At 48.0% G+C, this 17,499-nt stretch overlaps 1 protein-coding gene across 3 annotated transcripts in view; it reads right to left on the reverse strand.

Annotated features, from left to right (window-relative positions):
- TMEM72 (transmembrane protein 72) overlaps positions 1 to 14,621 on the reverse strand; it is a 28,313-nt gene extending 13,692 nt beyond the window's left edge. Inside the window, exon 1 of one of the 3 annotated variants that reach the window (XM_081074773.1) lies at positions 13,872 to 14,621. In XM_081074773.1, coding sequence (XP_080930899.1) covers positions 13,872 to 13,941 — 70 coding nt within the window. In that variant the 5' untranslated portion in view covers positions 13,942 to 14,621. The remainder of the gene's footprint in view (positions 1 to 13,871) is intronic. The other 2 variants (XM_081074772.1, XM_081074774.1) reach the window with 2 other exon arrangements.
- Between the last annotated feature and the right edge of the window lie 2,878 nt (positions 14,622 to 17,499).

The raw sequence follows: 17,499 nt of genomic DNA on the forward strand, positions 1-17,499 counted from the left end.
ACAGGCCACAACATTCTGGGAGCAGGAAGAGTGCAAGCTCCACTTGCCTGGAAGCTGAGGAAGGCTCCACAGAGGAGGAGGGCAAGGTGATGCTGGGAAGATGGAGCAGCAGGAGTTAGAGTCTGCAACTGTGACGGCCACGGCTACATGTGTAGACAAGGGACAGGAGCTTGTCTCTCGGTGCCTCCCCGTATAATTCCTGGGGCTGCACAAGGTCATGGGGCCACATGAAGTAGTGACAGTGTGGCTTCCTGGGCCCACAACCTCAGGTCCTCTTTCACATTGCAACTTCCTTTCACCGTTCCAAGGGAGCTAAGCCCATTGAGAAAGCTGTGCCCTGTGGTCTTTTGAAAACCCTCCATCGGCAATCTGGGTGCAGCCAACTACCCTGGGGACCATTGTTCCTGCAAGGACTTACTCTGCTTCCTAACACTTATCTCCCCAAAGCTCTCTCAGGCTTTTCATGACTGTGCTCGTTACCATCTCTAACGTAAGTGAGCCAGGAATGGTATCCTTGTGAAGACAATACTGTTGATCCTGCAGCAGCAACTCTCCCAGAGACTGGGTGAGGTTATTGCTCGACCAATGGTAGAAAATGAGAGTTGACCCCCACGTACTTAGACTGTTAGGTGAGAGAAATACCTCTAATTACAGCCATGCAATTTGGGGTTTCTTTGTTACAGCAGATGCGTTAGATTGAAGCTGGATACAAATTCTTTGCAACTCTTCCCATAGATATAGTAACTTTCTTCGCTTGGATGTGGTCTGGCTTTAGTGACTCACTTGTCCGACAGAATGCTCGAGAAGTAAATTTCGGGAACTTGCATGACTAATTTGCAAAGACTTTCTACCCAGACCTGTTAAAAATGCTTGTTTTGGATGGAAGCTACTCACCATATAAGAAGTCTGATGCTCCTGAGGCCACCATGTGAGAGAAAGCCAAGCTAACCATGTAGAGAGAACACGAGAAGCCAGCCACAGATGGTTGAGCCCTCTCAGCGAGGCATTGGGCACATGAATGAAGAAGTGATCTTGGACATCCCGGCCCCAGAAGGTGCAAAGAGGAGGAGGACTGATGAACCCAGCCAACACTCAGAGCATGTGGCCTTAGACGAGCCCTTCCAGTCACCCCACTTGAGCCTCCAGTCCTCATGGAGGAGAGATGAGCCGTCTCCACTGGGCCCTGCCTGAATTCCTGAGCCACAGAATTTTCAGCATAATGAAATGGTGATAGTCTTAAGCCACTAAGTTTCAAGTGGTTTTGTTATGCGGCCTGAGATAAGTGGAAAAACGGCTCATCCTACTCTTGAACTATCCGAGATGTTTTGGCCCAGAAGCCCCGTGTCTGGCCTGGTGTGTGTTCTGACCCTTTCAGCAGTGAGTATTCCTCAGAGCCCTGTGGCCTCTGGCTCTTCTCACTGGGTCTTCAACTTGGCTGTCGGGAAATCAACTCCCAGATTCCTAGGTCCTGCAGCATCTATCCCCCTGCCCAAATGCATGCACAGCCTTGGAGATGCAGTCTCCTAGGAATGGGGCATGGTGTCTGGGGCCTCCTTTGGGACCATAGAATCCTAGGGTGGTTTTGTACCTTAATATTTTATGGAGCATCCATGAGGTCCTGCCTCTCCTAAGCAGGACCCTTCTGTAGCTTCATTTTAAAAAGATGCTCAGTGGAAAAAGTGAGGAAATAAAAAAGTGGGATCTCCTGCTTCAGGAGAATTCCTTGAACTGTAGCCAGTACTTGCTCCTGAGAGCCACTGTGCGTCTTGCGATGAAGCAACCCCCCCCCCCCCCGCACCTACCCCTACCCCCTCCCGGAGTGCTCACTGACCTGTGCTGGGGGCAAGCTATCTTTGGAAGTCACTGTAGTTCCACATGACATAGATATAGGACTCCAAACTTATTTTGACTGATGGTCTGGAGTTTCCTAAATGTTTCCAGGGGACTAGTCTCAAGAACAAGGCACTCCAGAAGCCAGACAATGACCATGAAGTGTTCCTTAAGTGAGCGGGTGAGGTGCTGAATAAAGAATGAAACTGGTGTGTGGGAAGGAGCTCAGCCATCCTGTTTCCTGAGTGTCTGTCTCTCCAAGTCTACACAGGTGGACCAGCTGCTCTCTCAAAGGCCTTACATCATCCCCGTGGATGAGGATGGGGACACAGTCCTCATTTTGTGGCATTGGACTGAGGAACTCTGCCAGGACTCCAAATGTAGGCATGGCATCCAACAGAACCAGGACTAGGGTGAGGCCAGCAAGGTGCCTGGACACAAATTTAGCGAGGCGTTCACCCCCAGGGCCATGCTCCCCTTCTGGCACCCAGAGATGTACCTGGCCTGTGGTTTGAGGGCAGCTGGCCACTCACGGAATCTGGCCTAGACTTCTGGTCTTCCTTCTTCCTCAAGCAGCAGCCTGGCCAGAATCTCTGAAACTCTGCCTTCACAGGGCTCTAGTTCAGTACAAAATGGGCAGCCTCCATCAGCAATTCACCCCAACAAATGATCCTGAGGCCCTTGCCCAGAGCTCAGCGTGGAGTCAGATGGGCTGACAGTTTGACAGGGAGACAGGGAGACAAATGCCACACACGCCGCAGAATCAGGCTTCATTATAATCAATTCTCTATAAGCAAGTCTTGCCCGCATAGCAGTCTGGATTCTGGCTGCGTGTTCTTCCAGCTGCAGGGGGAGGTGCTGGTGCTACACTGCTCTTATGCCGCTGTTACGTGGCCTGTCCTCCCATCCCTCCCTGTTTCCTGTCCCTCAGGATCGCAAGAGCCCTCGTCCCAGCCCAATGGAACCACATCACAAGCTGACCCCTGCACAGTCCTCCCTACTCTGGTCTCACTCCACGTACAGTCCCCAGGGAGGCCTCTTGCTTGGTGCCCATTAGAGCCAGCTCTTCTTCCCCAAGCATTTGTGGTCAAGTCTGGCCTCCTAATCAGGTCCCCTTCCCTCTAGGCTCTGCCCCTTCTGTCTGGGCTGGGTCTAACCCCCTCAGAGTAGGTTCTCCCAGAGGCCAAGGTTTTCTTCTGAGTCCCCTCCCTGAACTGCTTGTTTTAGGTCGGGCTTAGTAGGGGTCCGAGATTCTGGACCAAGAGGCTGCGGGGCAGGCCCGGGCCAGGCAGCCACCTCTTGAGCCCCTGAGTGTCCTGGAGCTGTGGTCCCAGAGTGCGGCTGGGTGAGAGCTAGGAGGTGCTGTGCTGTGGCAGAGGGCGCATGAGGCTGGATCAGAAGGGCTGAGTTCTGGCTCCTCACACAAATCATAACTCTTGTCGGCTTCCTCTTCTGGAAAATGAGGATAATAAAGACATGCCTAACTCGCTAAGAACGTTCGGTGTTAGTAAATTATAGTGTTTGCTGTGCAAATGTAGACAGTTGCTAATAGTATTATTAGGAGAGGCAGGTTGTTTCCATTAGTACTCTCAAGGGGGAGGATAGAGTTTATTTTCATCCTTTCCTTCCATTAATACACTTTTATTGTGGCTGAGAGCTCTCTCTATGCCCTGAAGTCGCTCATTGATTTTCCTGTCTCAGCTCCCTTCTGCAGGCCTGAGCAAGTTCTAAGTGCTTCCCAGCCCGTCCGCCATCACCACGGCATCTCTGTGTGACGCCTCTGTGCGGCCTGCCAGGGGCCTAACGGGCTCGGGCTGGTGTGCTCTTGGGCCTGCGGGGCTGTTGTTGAGGGGCTGTTTCCCCAGCTGCTTTTGCCTCTGGACAAACTTCGTGGTTGTCTCCTCTGACTCCATTGCTGGGATGAATTTTGACACCTGTCTTGTAGTCAGTGCAGTGCCCTGGTGGCAACCCAGGACACTTCACAGAGGTCACTAGAGGCCACCACTAACTGGCTTTTAATGCCAGTCGTCTTAGCTCTGGCTGCCTCGGGAGCCAGATGACAATGTCATGTGCTCACTATTGTCGAGGGCCGTCTCATAATTCACCATGTCTTATTTATTGGTCCTCTTCATCCTCAACTATGGCCCGTCTCCTGCTGGTCTGAAGGTCTGTAAGGACAACTCAGACAGAGGTGCACTAGGCTGATGACAGTGGCTGGGGTGGTTTAGGTTTGGAAGAGGCCACAGCTAGTAGTAGAGGTGAAAGCTAGATTTTCACCTTGCTAAGAGCATGGAGATATTGCAACTAGTTGCTAAGAACCTGCTGAGACAATAAGCTAGTAAATGCGGGCCTCTTAATTCAGGAGAAATTCTGGCAATTCTAAGCATGGCAGGAAGGTTTCCCTGTGGATTGAGAGCTGATACCTATGAGCCAGGGTTCATAATACACTGTGAATAAAGGCCAAGATTTTACAGTAGAAAATTCCAAATATTTAGTTAGAAGAAATTTTAGAGTATAGTGTGGCACTTACTATCTTCCAATAACTCTCACAAACCTGTTTGGGGAAAATTTCCTGAAGGTGAGAGTCCACCCATTCTCTACTAGACTCTCTAAACATGTGTCATAGACTAACGCTGACAAGCCAAGATGGTGATTTTGTTTGGCCTGTAGAAGGCTGTGTCATACACTGCAGTGATGTCCCCAAACCTGGATCTCTCTCGGCATCCAAACGCTTTGTTGAGTGACTTTGCAGTGAAGTCTGTGTCCCGAACCCTTGAGTCTTGGCTCAGCAGGGTGACTTGCTTTGGGTGCCATGCCAGCACAGATGTGTAGTGGGCTCGTGCACTGGCATGGTCTCTCATGCCTCTGTCATTGTCATGGGCACATGCCAGAGCCACCCTGCTGGAGCACAAGGGTCACAGGGAGCAGAGTGTCCTGTTTCATCCCAGACAAGGCCAGCCTAGACAAGCCAACAGCCAACACAAACAGAGCTGCCTACCCACTCATATGTGCAATTAATGAAAGCTTACTGCTGCATCCCACTAAGGTTTTGCAGATGTTATACAGTGTTATTTTGGCAATAGATAACTGACATATCTACTTTTTAGTACAGTTTTATTGAGGAGTATTTGATATATAAGAAACTGCACTTATTTACAAGTGCAAGTTGGTAAGTATTGACATAAGTATATACGCCGAAAACCATCACTACAATCAAGATAATGAACATATCTATCCTGCTACCCTTGTAATCCTACCCTACCCTCCTACCCTTTCATCCACCTCCGGGCAACCACCAACCTACATTCTATTACTAGAGATTAGTTTTCATTTCCTAGAAATTTATTTAAATGGTATCACACAGCAGGTACTCTTTTTTTGTTTGTTTGTTTGGCTGTCTACTTTCATTCAGCATGATTCTTTTGAGATGCATCCATTTGTAGCTTGTGTCAGTAGTTTATGCTTTTCTATTGCTAAGTAGCGTGGATATAGCTTGGTCAGTTTATAATCCATCTGCGGATGAGCACTTGGGTTGCTTCTAGTTTTGGCTGTTACAAATAGAGATACTATGAACACTCATGCACAATATTTGTATGGACATATGCTTTCTTTTCTCTTAGGTAAATACGTAGGAGTGGAATGATTGGCTCATACGGTAGGTTTACACTTAATGTTTTTACAAACCATTTCTGAAGTGAGTGTATCATTTCAGACCTTCATCGGTGGTGCAGGAAAGGTCCTCATCCTCACCAGCACTCCACCACTTGGCATGGTGAGTCTTTTTACTTTTAGCCACTCTAATGGCAGGTAGTATGGTCTCACTGTGGCTTGGATGTGCGTTTCCCTAATAACTGATGATACGGAGCAGTTTTTACATATGTTTATTTGCCACCATATCTCTTTGGTGACTTGTTCTTTCATTCTATTCAAGTTATGTTTTGAAGAGTAAAGTTTTAAATTTTGATGGTGTGCAATTTACCAATTTGTTCTTCTATGTATTGAAATTTGGTATTGTACCTAAGAAATCTCTGCCTAACACTTTACTGAGGTTTTATCTTACTGTCTAGGAGTTTCATAGTTTTAGGTTTTATGTTTACACCTATAATCCATTTTGAGGCTTTTATTTGTATATGGTACAATGTATAGATATTTTTTTTTGTAAATGGATATTCAATTGTTCAGTGCCATTTGTTGAGATAGTTATCCTTTCTACACTAAATTACCTTTGTATTATACTGAAGTCAAAATTCTGTTTTTCATATATGTCTAGGTCTATTTCCGGACTTTATTCCATTAATCGATTTGTCTTTGTGTCAAAATTGGACTGCCTTGATTTCTGTAGCTTTATAATACGTCTTTAAAAATCAGATAGTATTGAATTTCTAGCTTTGCTCTTTGTTTACAAAGTTGTTTTGGTTATACAGTATTAGGGACTTTGCATTTCTAGGTGAATTTTAGAAACAGCCTGTCAATTTTTAGAAACACACACACACAGACACACAGACACACAGACACACAGACACACACACACACACAAAACCCACTAGATTTTGACTGAGACTGCACTCAGACTATAGAGAAATTTTTGGGAGAATTAACATCTTAATGATACTGAGTCTTCTTACCCATGAACAAAAATATATCTCTCCATATATTTAGGTCTTCTTTATTATCTCTCAGCAATTTTTTTTTTTTAGTTTTTACTGTATAGATTTTTGTCAGATAGTATTTTATATTTTTATGTTATGAATTATATTTAAAATTTATTTTCTCATTGTTTGTTGCTAGTATATAGAAATACAATTGATTATTGTATAGTGATTTTGTGTTCTGCAACCTTGTGAAACCCTTTATTAGTTCTAGTAGCTTTTCTGGTAGATTGCATCAGCTTTTCCATAGACAATCATGTCATCTGTGAATAACAAGTTTTTCTTCTTCCTTGCCAACCTGAATGCATTTTATTTCTTATCTTTGCCTTATTAAACTGGCTAGAACTTCTAGTACAACGTTGACTAGAAGTGATGAGAGTGGACATCGTTGTGCTGTTACCGATCTTAGTATAAAAGTGTTCAGTGTTTTACTTTTCAGTGGCTGTAGGCTTCTTATTGATGTTCTTTTGAGGCTGATAACATTTCCTCCTATTACTAGTTTGATGATAGTTTTTTTTTTTTTTTTTATTAATTAATTTATTTATTAGTTTCAGGTGTACAAAACAAGGTAATACTTAGACGTTCATCATTTATATCCCTCATACTGTGAACCCCCCTCCCCCCATCCACTATCCCTCCGACCTGATGATAGTTTTTATCATGAATGAATGGTGAATTTTATCAAATGCTTCTTCTGTATCTATTTAGATAGTAATATGGTTTTTTCTTTTTAGTTTGTTAATGTGGCTGGTTATATCAATTGATTTTTAAATATTAAAGCAAGCTTACATTTCTGTGATAAACTCTACTTGCTTATAATATATTATCATTTTTATATATTTTTATTTAATTTGCTAAAACTTGGTTTAGAGTTTTTACATCTATGTTGATGAAGGATATTAGTCTGTAGTTTTCTTATGATGTCTTTGTCTAGTTTTGCTATTGGAGTAATGCTAGTTTTATAGAATGAGTTGAGAACTATTCCCCCTTTCAAATTTATGGAAAGGTTGTGTATATAGAATAGATATGATTTCTTCCTTGAATGTTGTAGAATTCACCTGTGAAGCCATCTGGACTGATACCCACTTTTTGGTGGTGCCATTATTTACGTGAAGAGACTCTGCAGACTTGCAGGGTTCACTGAAAATATTGAGGATATTACCTCCAGCACAGAATGGCATCTTCCTTATAAGGACCTACGGGGAATATTTCTTCTAGGTCTTGATTTCAGTTCAAGGTATTTGCCCAAATTATTTGCTCTTTATTCTATCTTGCATTCAAAGAGAATACTTCTCTTCTCATATCTTCCACATGGCAGCTTTCCTGGTGCTAGAAAACAATGACCACGCCAGTAGGTATTCTCCATCCATGCCGTGTTTCTTCACCTGACACTTACCTGGCCAATGGCAAGCCAAGATGGCTCTGGGGAAGCCCCAAGACTACTCCCTCTTCCAAGGGTCAGCTGCTTGTGTCTGACTACATTCCTTTTTTAATAATACCCCTCTCAGATGGTTGTACAGAGCTAAGGACAATCTTAAAAGAACTGTCAACCAATGAAAAATAAAATAAGGCTACCATCTTCCTTCTGGTTGGATCATTACAAGTGGTACAGACATAACTAAGTTCTCATGGGCTGATCATAATGACCCAAGCTCAAAATGTGAAGGAAAATGTTACTCAGTGTAAGACCTTTCACAGTCTAGCCCCTTTCTCCTTTCCAGCTTCAAGGGTCATATATTCCTTTTTCCTTTCTTTTAATCTTCCTGCTTTTCCTGTCCTGCAATGAGAGTCTCTCCCTCACACTGTACAGTCCCTGTGTTCTGCACATTCCTTTAAAATTAACCAGCACTGAGTGAGAATCTACTTGTCAGGCATTTTCCCCCTTTAGTCATTGTTTCATTGTATGCTCATAACCCTCATTTGTTATCCCCATTTCATAGATGAGAAAACTAATGTTTACAGTGGTTAGGTAACATGTCAAGGTCACACACCTAGTCAGTGGTGGAGAAGGACACAAATTCATCTCCCAAACACTATGCGTTAGTGCTTGGTGCCAGGATGTTCTAGCTTGTCTCCCTCATCAGACTGTGTGCTTCTCTAGGTGGAAGTCATGCCACCCTAACATATGGGTTTCTACTGCACAAAGTGAAAACTGCAAAGGTTTGCCAAATAAATGAATCCTAAGTGGAGTCCTAGATTTCTTGTTTTTAATCTAAGAAGGAGGACACAGACACATAGAAGTAAAGAAAGAAATGCTTGAGCCAAATCATGCTATCTTTTAGAGGTAGGACAGAGGTAGGGATATTTCATTTATTCATTGGGACAATCAGATCAAAAAGGAAAACAGTCAACATCTGATTAGAGGATCTGAAAGCAGCGTGGGTAATAAATCCACCTGCAGATGCGTTGGAGTGCATGAAGCTTCCTGAGAAGGCAGGAGGGGGTTAATAGGGATGTACATTCGAGAAGGGTGGAAATTAGTATGGAGAGCCCAAGATGGCTGCCTCCAAAGCATAGTTTGTTTCTGAAGGCTTTGAGTAGGGCTAAGGTCAAACGATGCATTTGCTGGACTCTGTAAAAAAATAATGAGGACATCTGGGTTTAAATGCTTCTTTTGTCCTAGTCTATATTAATAGACCAAGTCTCTGTTTGGAATAGAATTGTGGCAGAAATGGGGCTGCTGGGAATGTGGCCCTGTCCTTGATGTAAAGGAGAGGTTAATAGGTCAGAACCTGGCACACAGCAAACCCCTAAGTGATCCCAGATTTGTCCAAAGTAGTTGATTTGTGGGAAGGAGCACGTTAACATCTCAAACAGGACTTCTCAATGGCCTGTCTCAACTCCAGCTCATTTCCTGCTTAGCTGTGTGGTGCCTGTCCCTCTGGAGCTGTGTGCCCATAAGCGCTGGATGGGCACCCATCCCTGCCCCGTGAGTGGGCAGACTGAGGCTCCCACACTGGACCTGCTGGCTACTGGCTGTGTGACCTCTGCCAAGCTACTGAAACATTCTGAGCCTCGCTTCCTCGTTTGTAAAATGGCACTTAGCTCAGCATTTGGCCCTCACAGACACTGGTGGGCTTTAGCAAGGTGATTTTTACAGCATGTTGTCAGTCAGTCATGCACCTCTGGACCCAAACACTGAAGGCCCTACTGTGATAGTTTCCTCTGGAGATGTGTGAAGATTTGTCCCTGGATGAGGTCCAGGAGTGGTTTGGCAGGATGGTCAAGGTAGTGCCAGTCAAAACATGTGTGGCAGTCATTCAGAGACAGAATGAGCAGCTGGACTGAATAACAGCGTCTTTAGGTTCAGGAAATGTTTGGTCATTCCTGACTATGCTTCACTGTAACTGCCCGTCCTCGCATGACTCACCTGCCTGAGCCTGTGGGTGGTCAGGGTTACTGATGGGGGCACTAGGACAGACTGACGGGTGACCTCGGTCAGGCCTCATTCGTTCCCTCTGTGTGTTTTGCATCCTGAAGTCATATCCCAAGATATGGAAAACACATCCCTTAGCCTGATTTAGGTGGAGGGCACAATGAGTAAGAGTGGGCCACTATCAGTTCAACTCTTGCCTCCCTGCTTCCTGGTTGTGAGAACTGGAGCAAGTAGTTTCAGCCTACCAAGCCTCAGTTTCCCCCTACATACAATGGGGATGAGGATGAAAATGACTGTGCTGCAAAGGGTAGTTATGAGGATGAAATGAGATACTATCTTTAAAACATGTAGCAGAGTTTGTCTCGCAGTAAATACTCAAATAATAATGTTAATTGTCAGCTATTACACCCAGAGCTGAGGCTGGAAGAGTATAAAGAGTATAAAGAAACGTTGTTGAGTGCTGGCAGCCAGGAGCCTCCAGCTTGAGCCCCTTTGCTCGGAGGAAAGTTGGAAGGTCTCACCAAAGGGCCTAGAGACACTTTCCTGGCATCTTCTCTTTTGGGGAGGCTTGTGCCCATGGGCAGGGATACAGCTGTGAGGAGAGGGCTTTCCCTCCAGTTGTCAGAGCTTAGGGAAAGGAGTCTTCCCTCTTTCCTCCATACCCCACCCAAGTTGGGGGCCTCAAGGCGCATCATCTGCCCTGACACAGGGACCTCTTCCCATTTTTTTTCCTTGGGATGAGGAGTGGTGAGGAAGTTCATGGAGACTCACCCTTGGGGGCGGGAAGAGGACTGCAGAAAGTCAAAGGGAAGCCAATCTTGCCTTCCCAGAACAGGGATGGGGACCAATCCCCGTGCACAGGCCCTTTCCTCTTGTAGGGGAGGAGCAGCCTGGCTGCTGTGCTCCCATCTCAGTTACCACCCATTTTCCCAGGTTCCCTCTCCTGATGATTAGTCTGCAGTGAGGACAACCCACAGCGTTGAGTGACCCCTGGAGTCTGAGTCTCAAACTCAGGATGTCATGGCCTTGCCTTCTGGTAGACCCAGTGAGGACCTGCCCTGAGGGATGGGCAGGTAGGTGTCTGTCATCTGAACAGGAGTGGGGAGTGCTCATCATCTGTGTGCTGTTTCCCACTGTGTCTACTGAGGCCACATCTCAGTGACAGGCTGAGAGATCACATATGCGGGGACACACACACACACACACACACACACACACACAATGCCTTCCTGTCCAGAAAGGTCCTGCAAATGAGTGAAGCCAGCTAAGTATAAGACTAATGGGAAGGAATGGGTTTGTGATGACCTGGAAACCTTATTACTGATTCAAAGGGAGAGAGTTTACTAATATTAGAAATACTCAGGCTGGGTGCAGTCTGTCCAGGACCTGTTTATTTCTATTTGACAGTAGCAACGCTCTGTATTGTCCACTCTGGCTGTGGTTTGGGGCTGGACATGGGAGTGAGGCAGCATGGCCATGGGACTGACCCCTGGACGTCCCGATGAAGCTTCATCCACAGGCGCTGGTGAAGAGGGACAGACAAGCTCAGCCAGCACCTGTGCAGGCCACGCTCTGGCCAAGATGCTGGGCCTTGCCATCCTGGTGGACTCCCCTGGAGCCTTGTACCTTTGGAGCCTCTGACAGCCCCAGACCCTGTCTGCAGAGGGAAGGAGGGTTCAGGGAGGAAATCAGTGGATGGGAGCTGCCCTGGCCCCGGAGGGTGACCTTGGGTTACATGCTTTTCTGAGCTTCTGGAGAACCACACTCCTCCCCACAATGGGTCCAGGGGCTACTGTAGGTCTTCTGGAGTTCCTACAAATTGACAGTCTCTGTCTCAAGTGGTATTTCCTTTCCAGTAGCAATGCCCCTATAAATGAGGTGTGGACTTCTCAACCGAGAGTTCAATAAAAAAGAAGCTTAAGTCAATAAGGAATTTGCAAATCTGACACACTGGAAACAGGCCAGGAGTTCAGTGATGCTGGAAGAAACTTGAGATATGCCCAGGAGCACCAAAGCCCCTCTCTAGCTTCCCACCTGCTCCCAGAACGCTAGAAAGCCCCAACAAGAATATTGGAAAGCCTGGCTATTAGGAGGTAGCTCGTGGCCTATTTTTAGCCTGGATCATATTTCAAAGCCAAGCAAGAAGCCCATCTTCAACCTTAACAGCCACCCTCTGTGCAGAGATAAGTGTTGTGGTCAAGAGGTGCCTCTGTGTGTGCGCACGTGTACACATGGCCGCAGACCCTTCCACTGGCTGAGATAAATCAGACTTTTAAACTGTCTTTAGCTAATCCATTAGAAGGATAGATACATCTTAAAACAGTTCCCAGAGAGGAGGCAGGCCTTGGCTCTGGGAAGTGTGTGTCTGGGAGACTGTCACCGTGATATCTGAGAGCTGAAAGGGGTGTGCTTCCACGTTTGGAAACCAAGGCTTAGAGGAGGGCAGGGTGGAGTTGAGATGAACAGTTGTAGAGCAATACTGGCACTGAGACATGGACACCCTGCTTAGGGCGACCTCTCAGTCCGCAGGACGGCGGCTGACAACCTGGGTGGTCACTCCCATACGTGTAGGGGACACAAGCTGGGACCGTCTCCCCCACCAGCTTACTCAGCACTCCCAGCAGAGCAATTCCAGACCCTTCCTTGTACCTGCTTGGTGGGGCTCCCTACTCTGTGAAGCAGGGAGCTCTTTGACCAGAGTCCTGGCCTTTTCAGAAGTCAAAGGACTACGCTCTAGGCTGACTGTCCCTCCGTCCTGAAGCGTGACATTGGGCAAGGTCACTGCTCCTATTTGAACTCCGATGCTCCATGTTGTAACAGGAGGGGTGGGATCAGCGCATCGTGAATGGCCCTTTCTGTGCTAACTCAGGGCCTGCCTGCTGCAGAGCCCACTAGCTAGTCTACCAGTGAGCCTGTCCTGGTGCCTGGGAATGACACAGATGTCCCTGAGCTCTGAAGTATGTCACGGGGCTTCTCCCGAGAGGTTTCCATCCCCAGTTCCACCTAGCTATGACCAGTGTGTGCATTCTTGACCCTCCAAAACACCAGGTTAGTTATCTCCATTATACAGACCAGAAGGCTCAATCCCAGAGGGCCTAGGTGGCTCTCCCAAGGTCACACATTAGCAAGTGACAAAGCTGGGGCTGGAAGCAGCACTGTTTAAGTCTCAGCTGGGGGACATTGCCCGTTCACCAAGACCTGTGCGTGTGATTCGGTCTAGTGGTGGGAAGGACTTGATGAGCAGTGGGTGTCTCCTCCTTGCCCCCGAGGGACAGTGGGGCCCATAGCTCAGGGCTCAGGATGCTGCCTGCCCACTTGCCGCACACAGACCCTGGCTGAGTGGGGGGCATGGAGCTAAGGGCAGAGTTTGTGTCGGGGAAGTGAGCAGGTGGCACGCAGGGTCCTGGCTGTGCTGGTTCTGCTCCGTCTGCCTGTCCTGCCGGCGGGTTGGGCAGCCCCATGATCAGGCAGGTGAGGGAGAGGAGCCAAGCACAGGGAACCATTTCCCACAACACCACAATGCATTAAGGAGAGCCCAAGATTTTCATGACCAGCCCCTATTTAGCTCAGCTGGCCCGAGTGCTGGGAAGGAATTCTCTCACCATAACATGGGGCTGTGGTTTGAGTAAAGCAAAATGAGCTCCATTGACCATTTTCATAAGGCTCTAATGAGGCATCGGGCCCTTTACACCCTCACCTTCAGTCCTCACGCCCCCTCACATAGCCCTTCAGGGGTTGGGGTAGACCCTCCACTCATTCGGGGATGAAGATACTGTGGGCTCCCAAGGTCACACAGATGGCAGGTCACCAGACACATTTAGCACCAGGCCCCCTGGCGCCCAGTCCCAGGCTCACCCCACTGCACCCACTGCTGCTCTGCAGAGCAGTGTGTTTTGGGGTCTTGGGAAGGAAGGTGAAGGGCAATGTGTTCAGATGTGTCTAGCTTCTACCCCTCTGGCAGCCCTGTCTGCTCCGCCCAGTGTGCAGGGTACTGCAGGAGGGAGGTGGGGTCTTACCTGCAGCAGTAGTGATGCCCAGGAGCCGGCAGGTGTATTCCAGCCCAGTCCAGAACACCTCCAGCTTCATGGTGCCAGGAGCAAGTGCAGGGTCCCCTCAGGGCAGGCAGCAGAGGCTCCAGCCTGAGATGCTCTCGGATGTCCGTGTGCGGTGGGAGGCTGGTGCTACCAGCTCGGGGCCCCAGCACCCCAGGGCTCTGCCTTCCCAGACCAGTCCTGGCCACCGCTGTTGGGCTGAGGTGTGAATAGGGCTCACCTTCCTGGCTCAGCTGCCCGTGCCCTTGCCCGGCACTCAGCTTAATCATTACCTTGTAAGAACGTCCCCACTGCTCTGCGCAGCCAGGGCCTGGCCGGTAGCCGCTGCAGCCTCAGCGAGCGCTTGAGATCAGGCCGATTAGGGCTGAGTTGGAGGCAGGCAGCCTGAAGCTGGCAATGAACAGTTTCTGGCTGGGAGGAGGAAGTCCGCAGAAGAGCCAGCCCAGGCCCTTCCTTAGTGGGCAGCTCCAGGACACTCTCACCTGGACCTCAGGCCGGTGGGGTCCAGAGAGGCCGTGTCTGGAGGTGACTGTGCGTGCAGGCAGGTCCCTGTTTGTTGCGCATGTGGCAGAGAGGGATATGTCTTTAAATAACCAGTAGAAACAACTTTTGAAATGAGTCCCAAGCTTCTATTCTTCTGAGTATAGGTGGATTAGAAAGCTTTTGAGTCTGTGGCGTGTTTGGCCTCTGATCAGACATACTTAGCTCAGTCCCACTCCACACGGGGACCTTTCTTTATTCCCAACATATATCCTGACGTGTGATGTGGGAAATCACTATGATTCTTTGGGAGGGGAGTTGCTATGTCAATAATTAACTGGTGACCTTGGGGAAACAAAAAGATGTTTGTGAGCCTTCGCAACTTTTGCAGAAAATGAGAAGGTTTGGACGCCCTGGTGCTTCTCAAAGTGTGTTCTGAGAGCTGCGCCAAGAAGCCCGACCTCTAATGTTTGGCAATTGTGGGCTTTCACTAATTCTTAATTTACTAGGTGATGTAAGAGGTGGAATGATATCAAGTTTTAGCCTTCTTCCCGGACATTTCTCTGAAATCTTTTTACCTTGTTGCTTACATGGGATAGACAACAAAACAATGCAAAAATCAGGGATAAAACCCCAGACCAAATTCTAATCAAGGGAAAACTCAGGCATAATCGGTCTTGCTTTCTTCCTTTGGTGAGGATGCATGCGTCCTCATATAATAGATTGTTTTTGCTAATAAATTATTCTAATTTGACTGATTAAATTGATCAAGATTTCATAGCATTCCATACACACTACCACTGTTTTTCATTGCCCCCTACCCCTTGAATGAGTTTAAGAACCTCGGTGTTCACGTGATCTTTAAGACCGAATTTAAAAATGTATGATTTGACATATTTATTTCTTGGGTTACCTGACTGTGTTTAATAGAAGACTGTGTTTACCAAAACCTTAAACGCTGCTCCCTGAGTCCTGCGGCACACACTGCACTGAGCAGGCGTAGCTGGGGGGCCAGGGGTCAGCAGCCCGAGACTCGGTGCGCTGTAGGAACCTGTTCTCTCAGCTCCTTGGGAAGCTCTGCTGACCCCACAGCACCTTGCCAGCAGCAGCTGATTTCGTTGTCTACCTGACACCTGTGGGCTCTGAAGACAGGGAGCCCATCCAGGCCTTGGGTGGCAGGGCCTGTTTAGTTCACCATTGCTGGTTATAGCTTCTCCTTCCTGGAGACTTTGCTTTAGGAACTAGACTGTGACCTTGTTCTGGTCCAATGGCCCGGAAGGGGCATGTGTTGGTGGCCTCTGGGAAAGTGTCCTCACTTGTAGCAAGTGGCCTGAGGAGGCCTGTGGTCCTCTCTTGGATCCACCTGTGTTGGGAGCGGTAGCTCTCCCATGATGGGGGGAAGGGGTGGAGGCTTAGGGCATGGCCAGTGCGTGGAGTCTGACCAGTGAGATGGGCAGCAACGCTGAGCTCCGCATGTGGTGACGGAGCTACTATCTTACCCGTTTTTTATGGTGAAGCCAGTTGATTTAGGTTTCATCACAGCTGAAAGTACTTCTTGGAGGTGATGCCTGAACTGAGTCTTCTCTATGGCCTTTTCCTCAGGAAGCTCTTTCCTGTGCATTGGGCCGGGCTGGGGGCGAGAATGAGAACTGAAGAGGCTGAGAATTAGGGGGTGTTTTTCCATCTGTGATGGTGCTTTTCTGGGCCTGCCCCTTAAGCGAATGGAAGAGGGAGGTGTGGGGCTGGTGGTGGAAGGAGAACAGAGCTCAATGCTAAAGCAAAATGTAAAGGAATCTCAGAGAGGGCTCCTCTTGAAGGAACAGCAAAGACTCTGGCAGAGTTCATGACCCCTCTTACTATCATTCAGCCATTTGTGGAGCTCCCTGGGGAGAGGAGGCACCTAGCTGGGCAGACAAGTTGCTTAGACCTCTTAGAATTCAGAGAAAAGATTGTCAGGGACTAGAGGCCAGAGACCCTAAGGTATAAGCTGACTGAGAAGGTGGTAAAGCTCCCAGACATGAAAGTCTGCCCTTGCACTTGCTACTGGGCCCAGGGGATCAGAGAGGGGGCATCTCCTAGAGAAATCAGTGGATGCCCAGGGAGCTCGTGAGGAGCTAAGAAGGGGGAAGGATAGACGGAGGGATGAGGGACGGAGAACTGTGACTGGCTGTGAGGAACATGCATGAAGAATGTGGAAAAGGACTCTGAGTGACGAAAAGGGAGTCTCAGATTATACCCTGTAGGAAGCAGAGTGCCGGGGCTCTGCTGCTCTGGACAGTGGGGTGACATGGGTATTACACAGAGAAGCACAATTTCAATTTCTGTTGCATCCTAAGGAGTCCAAACTTGCATTAGTCGGTAGAAGTCATAGGGGGAACTTTTAGCTCAAAGTAGGGGAAGGTGTTTTAATGACAGTTCCCCCATTGATAGGATGGGTTATTGTGGGAGGTCATGAGCTCCAGGGAGCCCATACAAATATGGGCGGGGATGGGGGTGGGGGGTGACACAGTAGGCAGTTCTCCAGCACTGATTGGATGATTTGGTCTGGGAATCTGTGATTCTAGATCGCTATGATTCCTGAAAGAATCCAGACAGGTGCTCTGAGAAGTGCTAGGGACGCTACCTAGAAGACAAAGGAAAGGAGCTGGGGTTTCCTTTCTTGGCGTGGCTCCCTCTTCTGGCCTTTCCCCACAGTCTAGATGCTGGGAGAGGGCAGAGAAGCAGTGTGCGGAGGGGAAGGCGGGGCAGGCTCAGGTTGCATTTAACAGCTGTGTTGCCTCGGACATTCCTTAGGCTCCCTCAGTCCTAATTTCCTCATCTGAAAATGGTTCTACAAGGTGTCTTACTGTGTTAGAAGTACTGTGCCAAAAGTGCCTGTCTAGAGCAGACGCTAGGAAATGGGAGCTGATATAAGTGAGTAAAGAAAACTGGCTGCGCTGTGGCCAACCTCATATAAATTTGTTACCACAGGATGAGACCCACTGAGCCAACAGCACCCAAATTGCGGGGCACAGGCTGGTCCTGACCTCATGAGGAAGCGGGAGAAAGAAATTCTGTTCATTGGGGTGACAGGGCTCACCCAGAGCTTTATTTACTATATTGTTTCATTTCA

The sequence above is a fragment of the Rhinolophus hipposideros genome (assembly GCF_964194185.1).
Source record: "Rhinolophus hipposideros genome assembly, chromosome: 15".
In the NCBI taxonomy this organism is placed as follows: Eukaryota; Metazoa; Chordata; class Mammalia; order Chiroptera; family Rhinolophidae; genus Rhinolophus; species Rhinolophus hipposideros.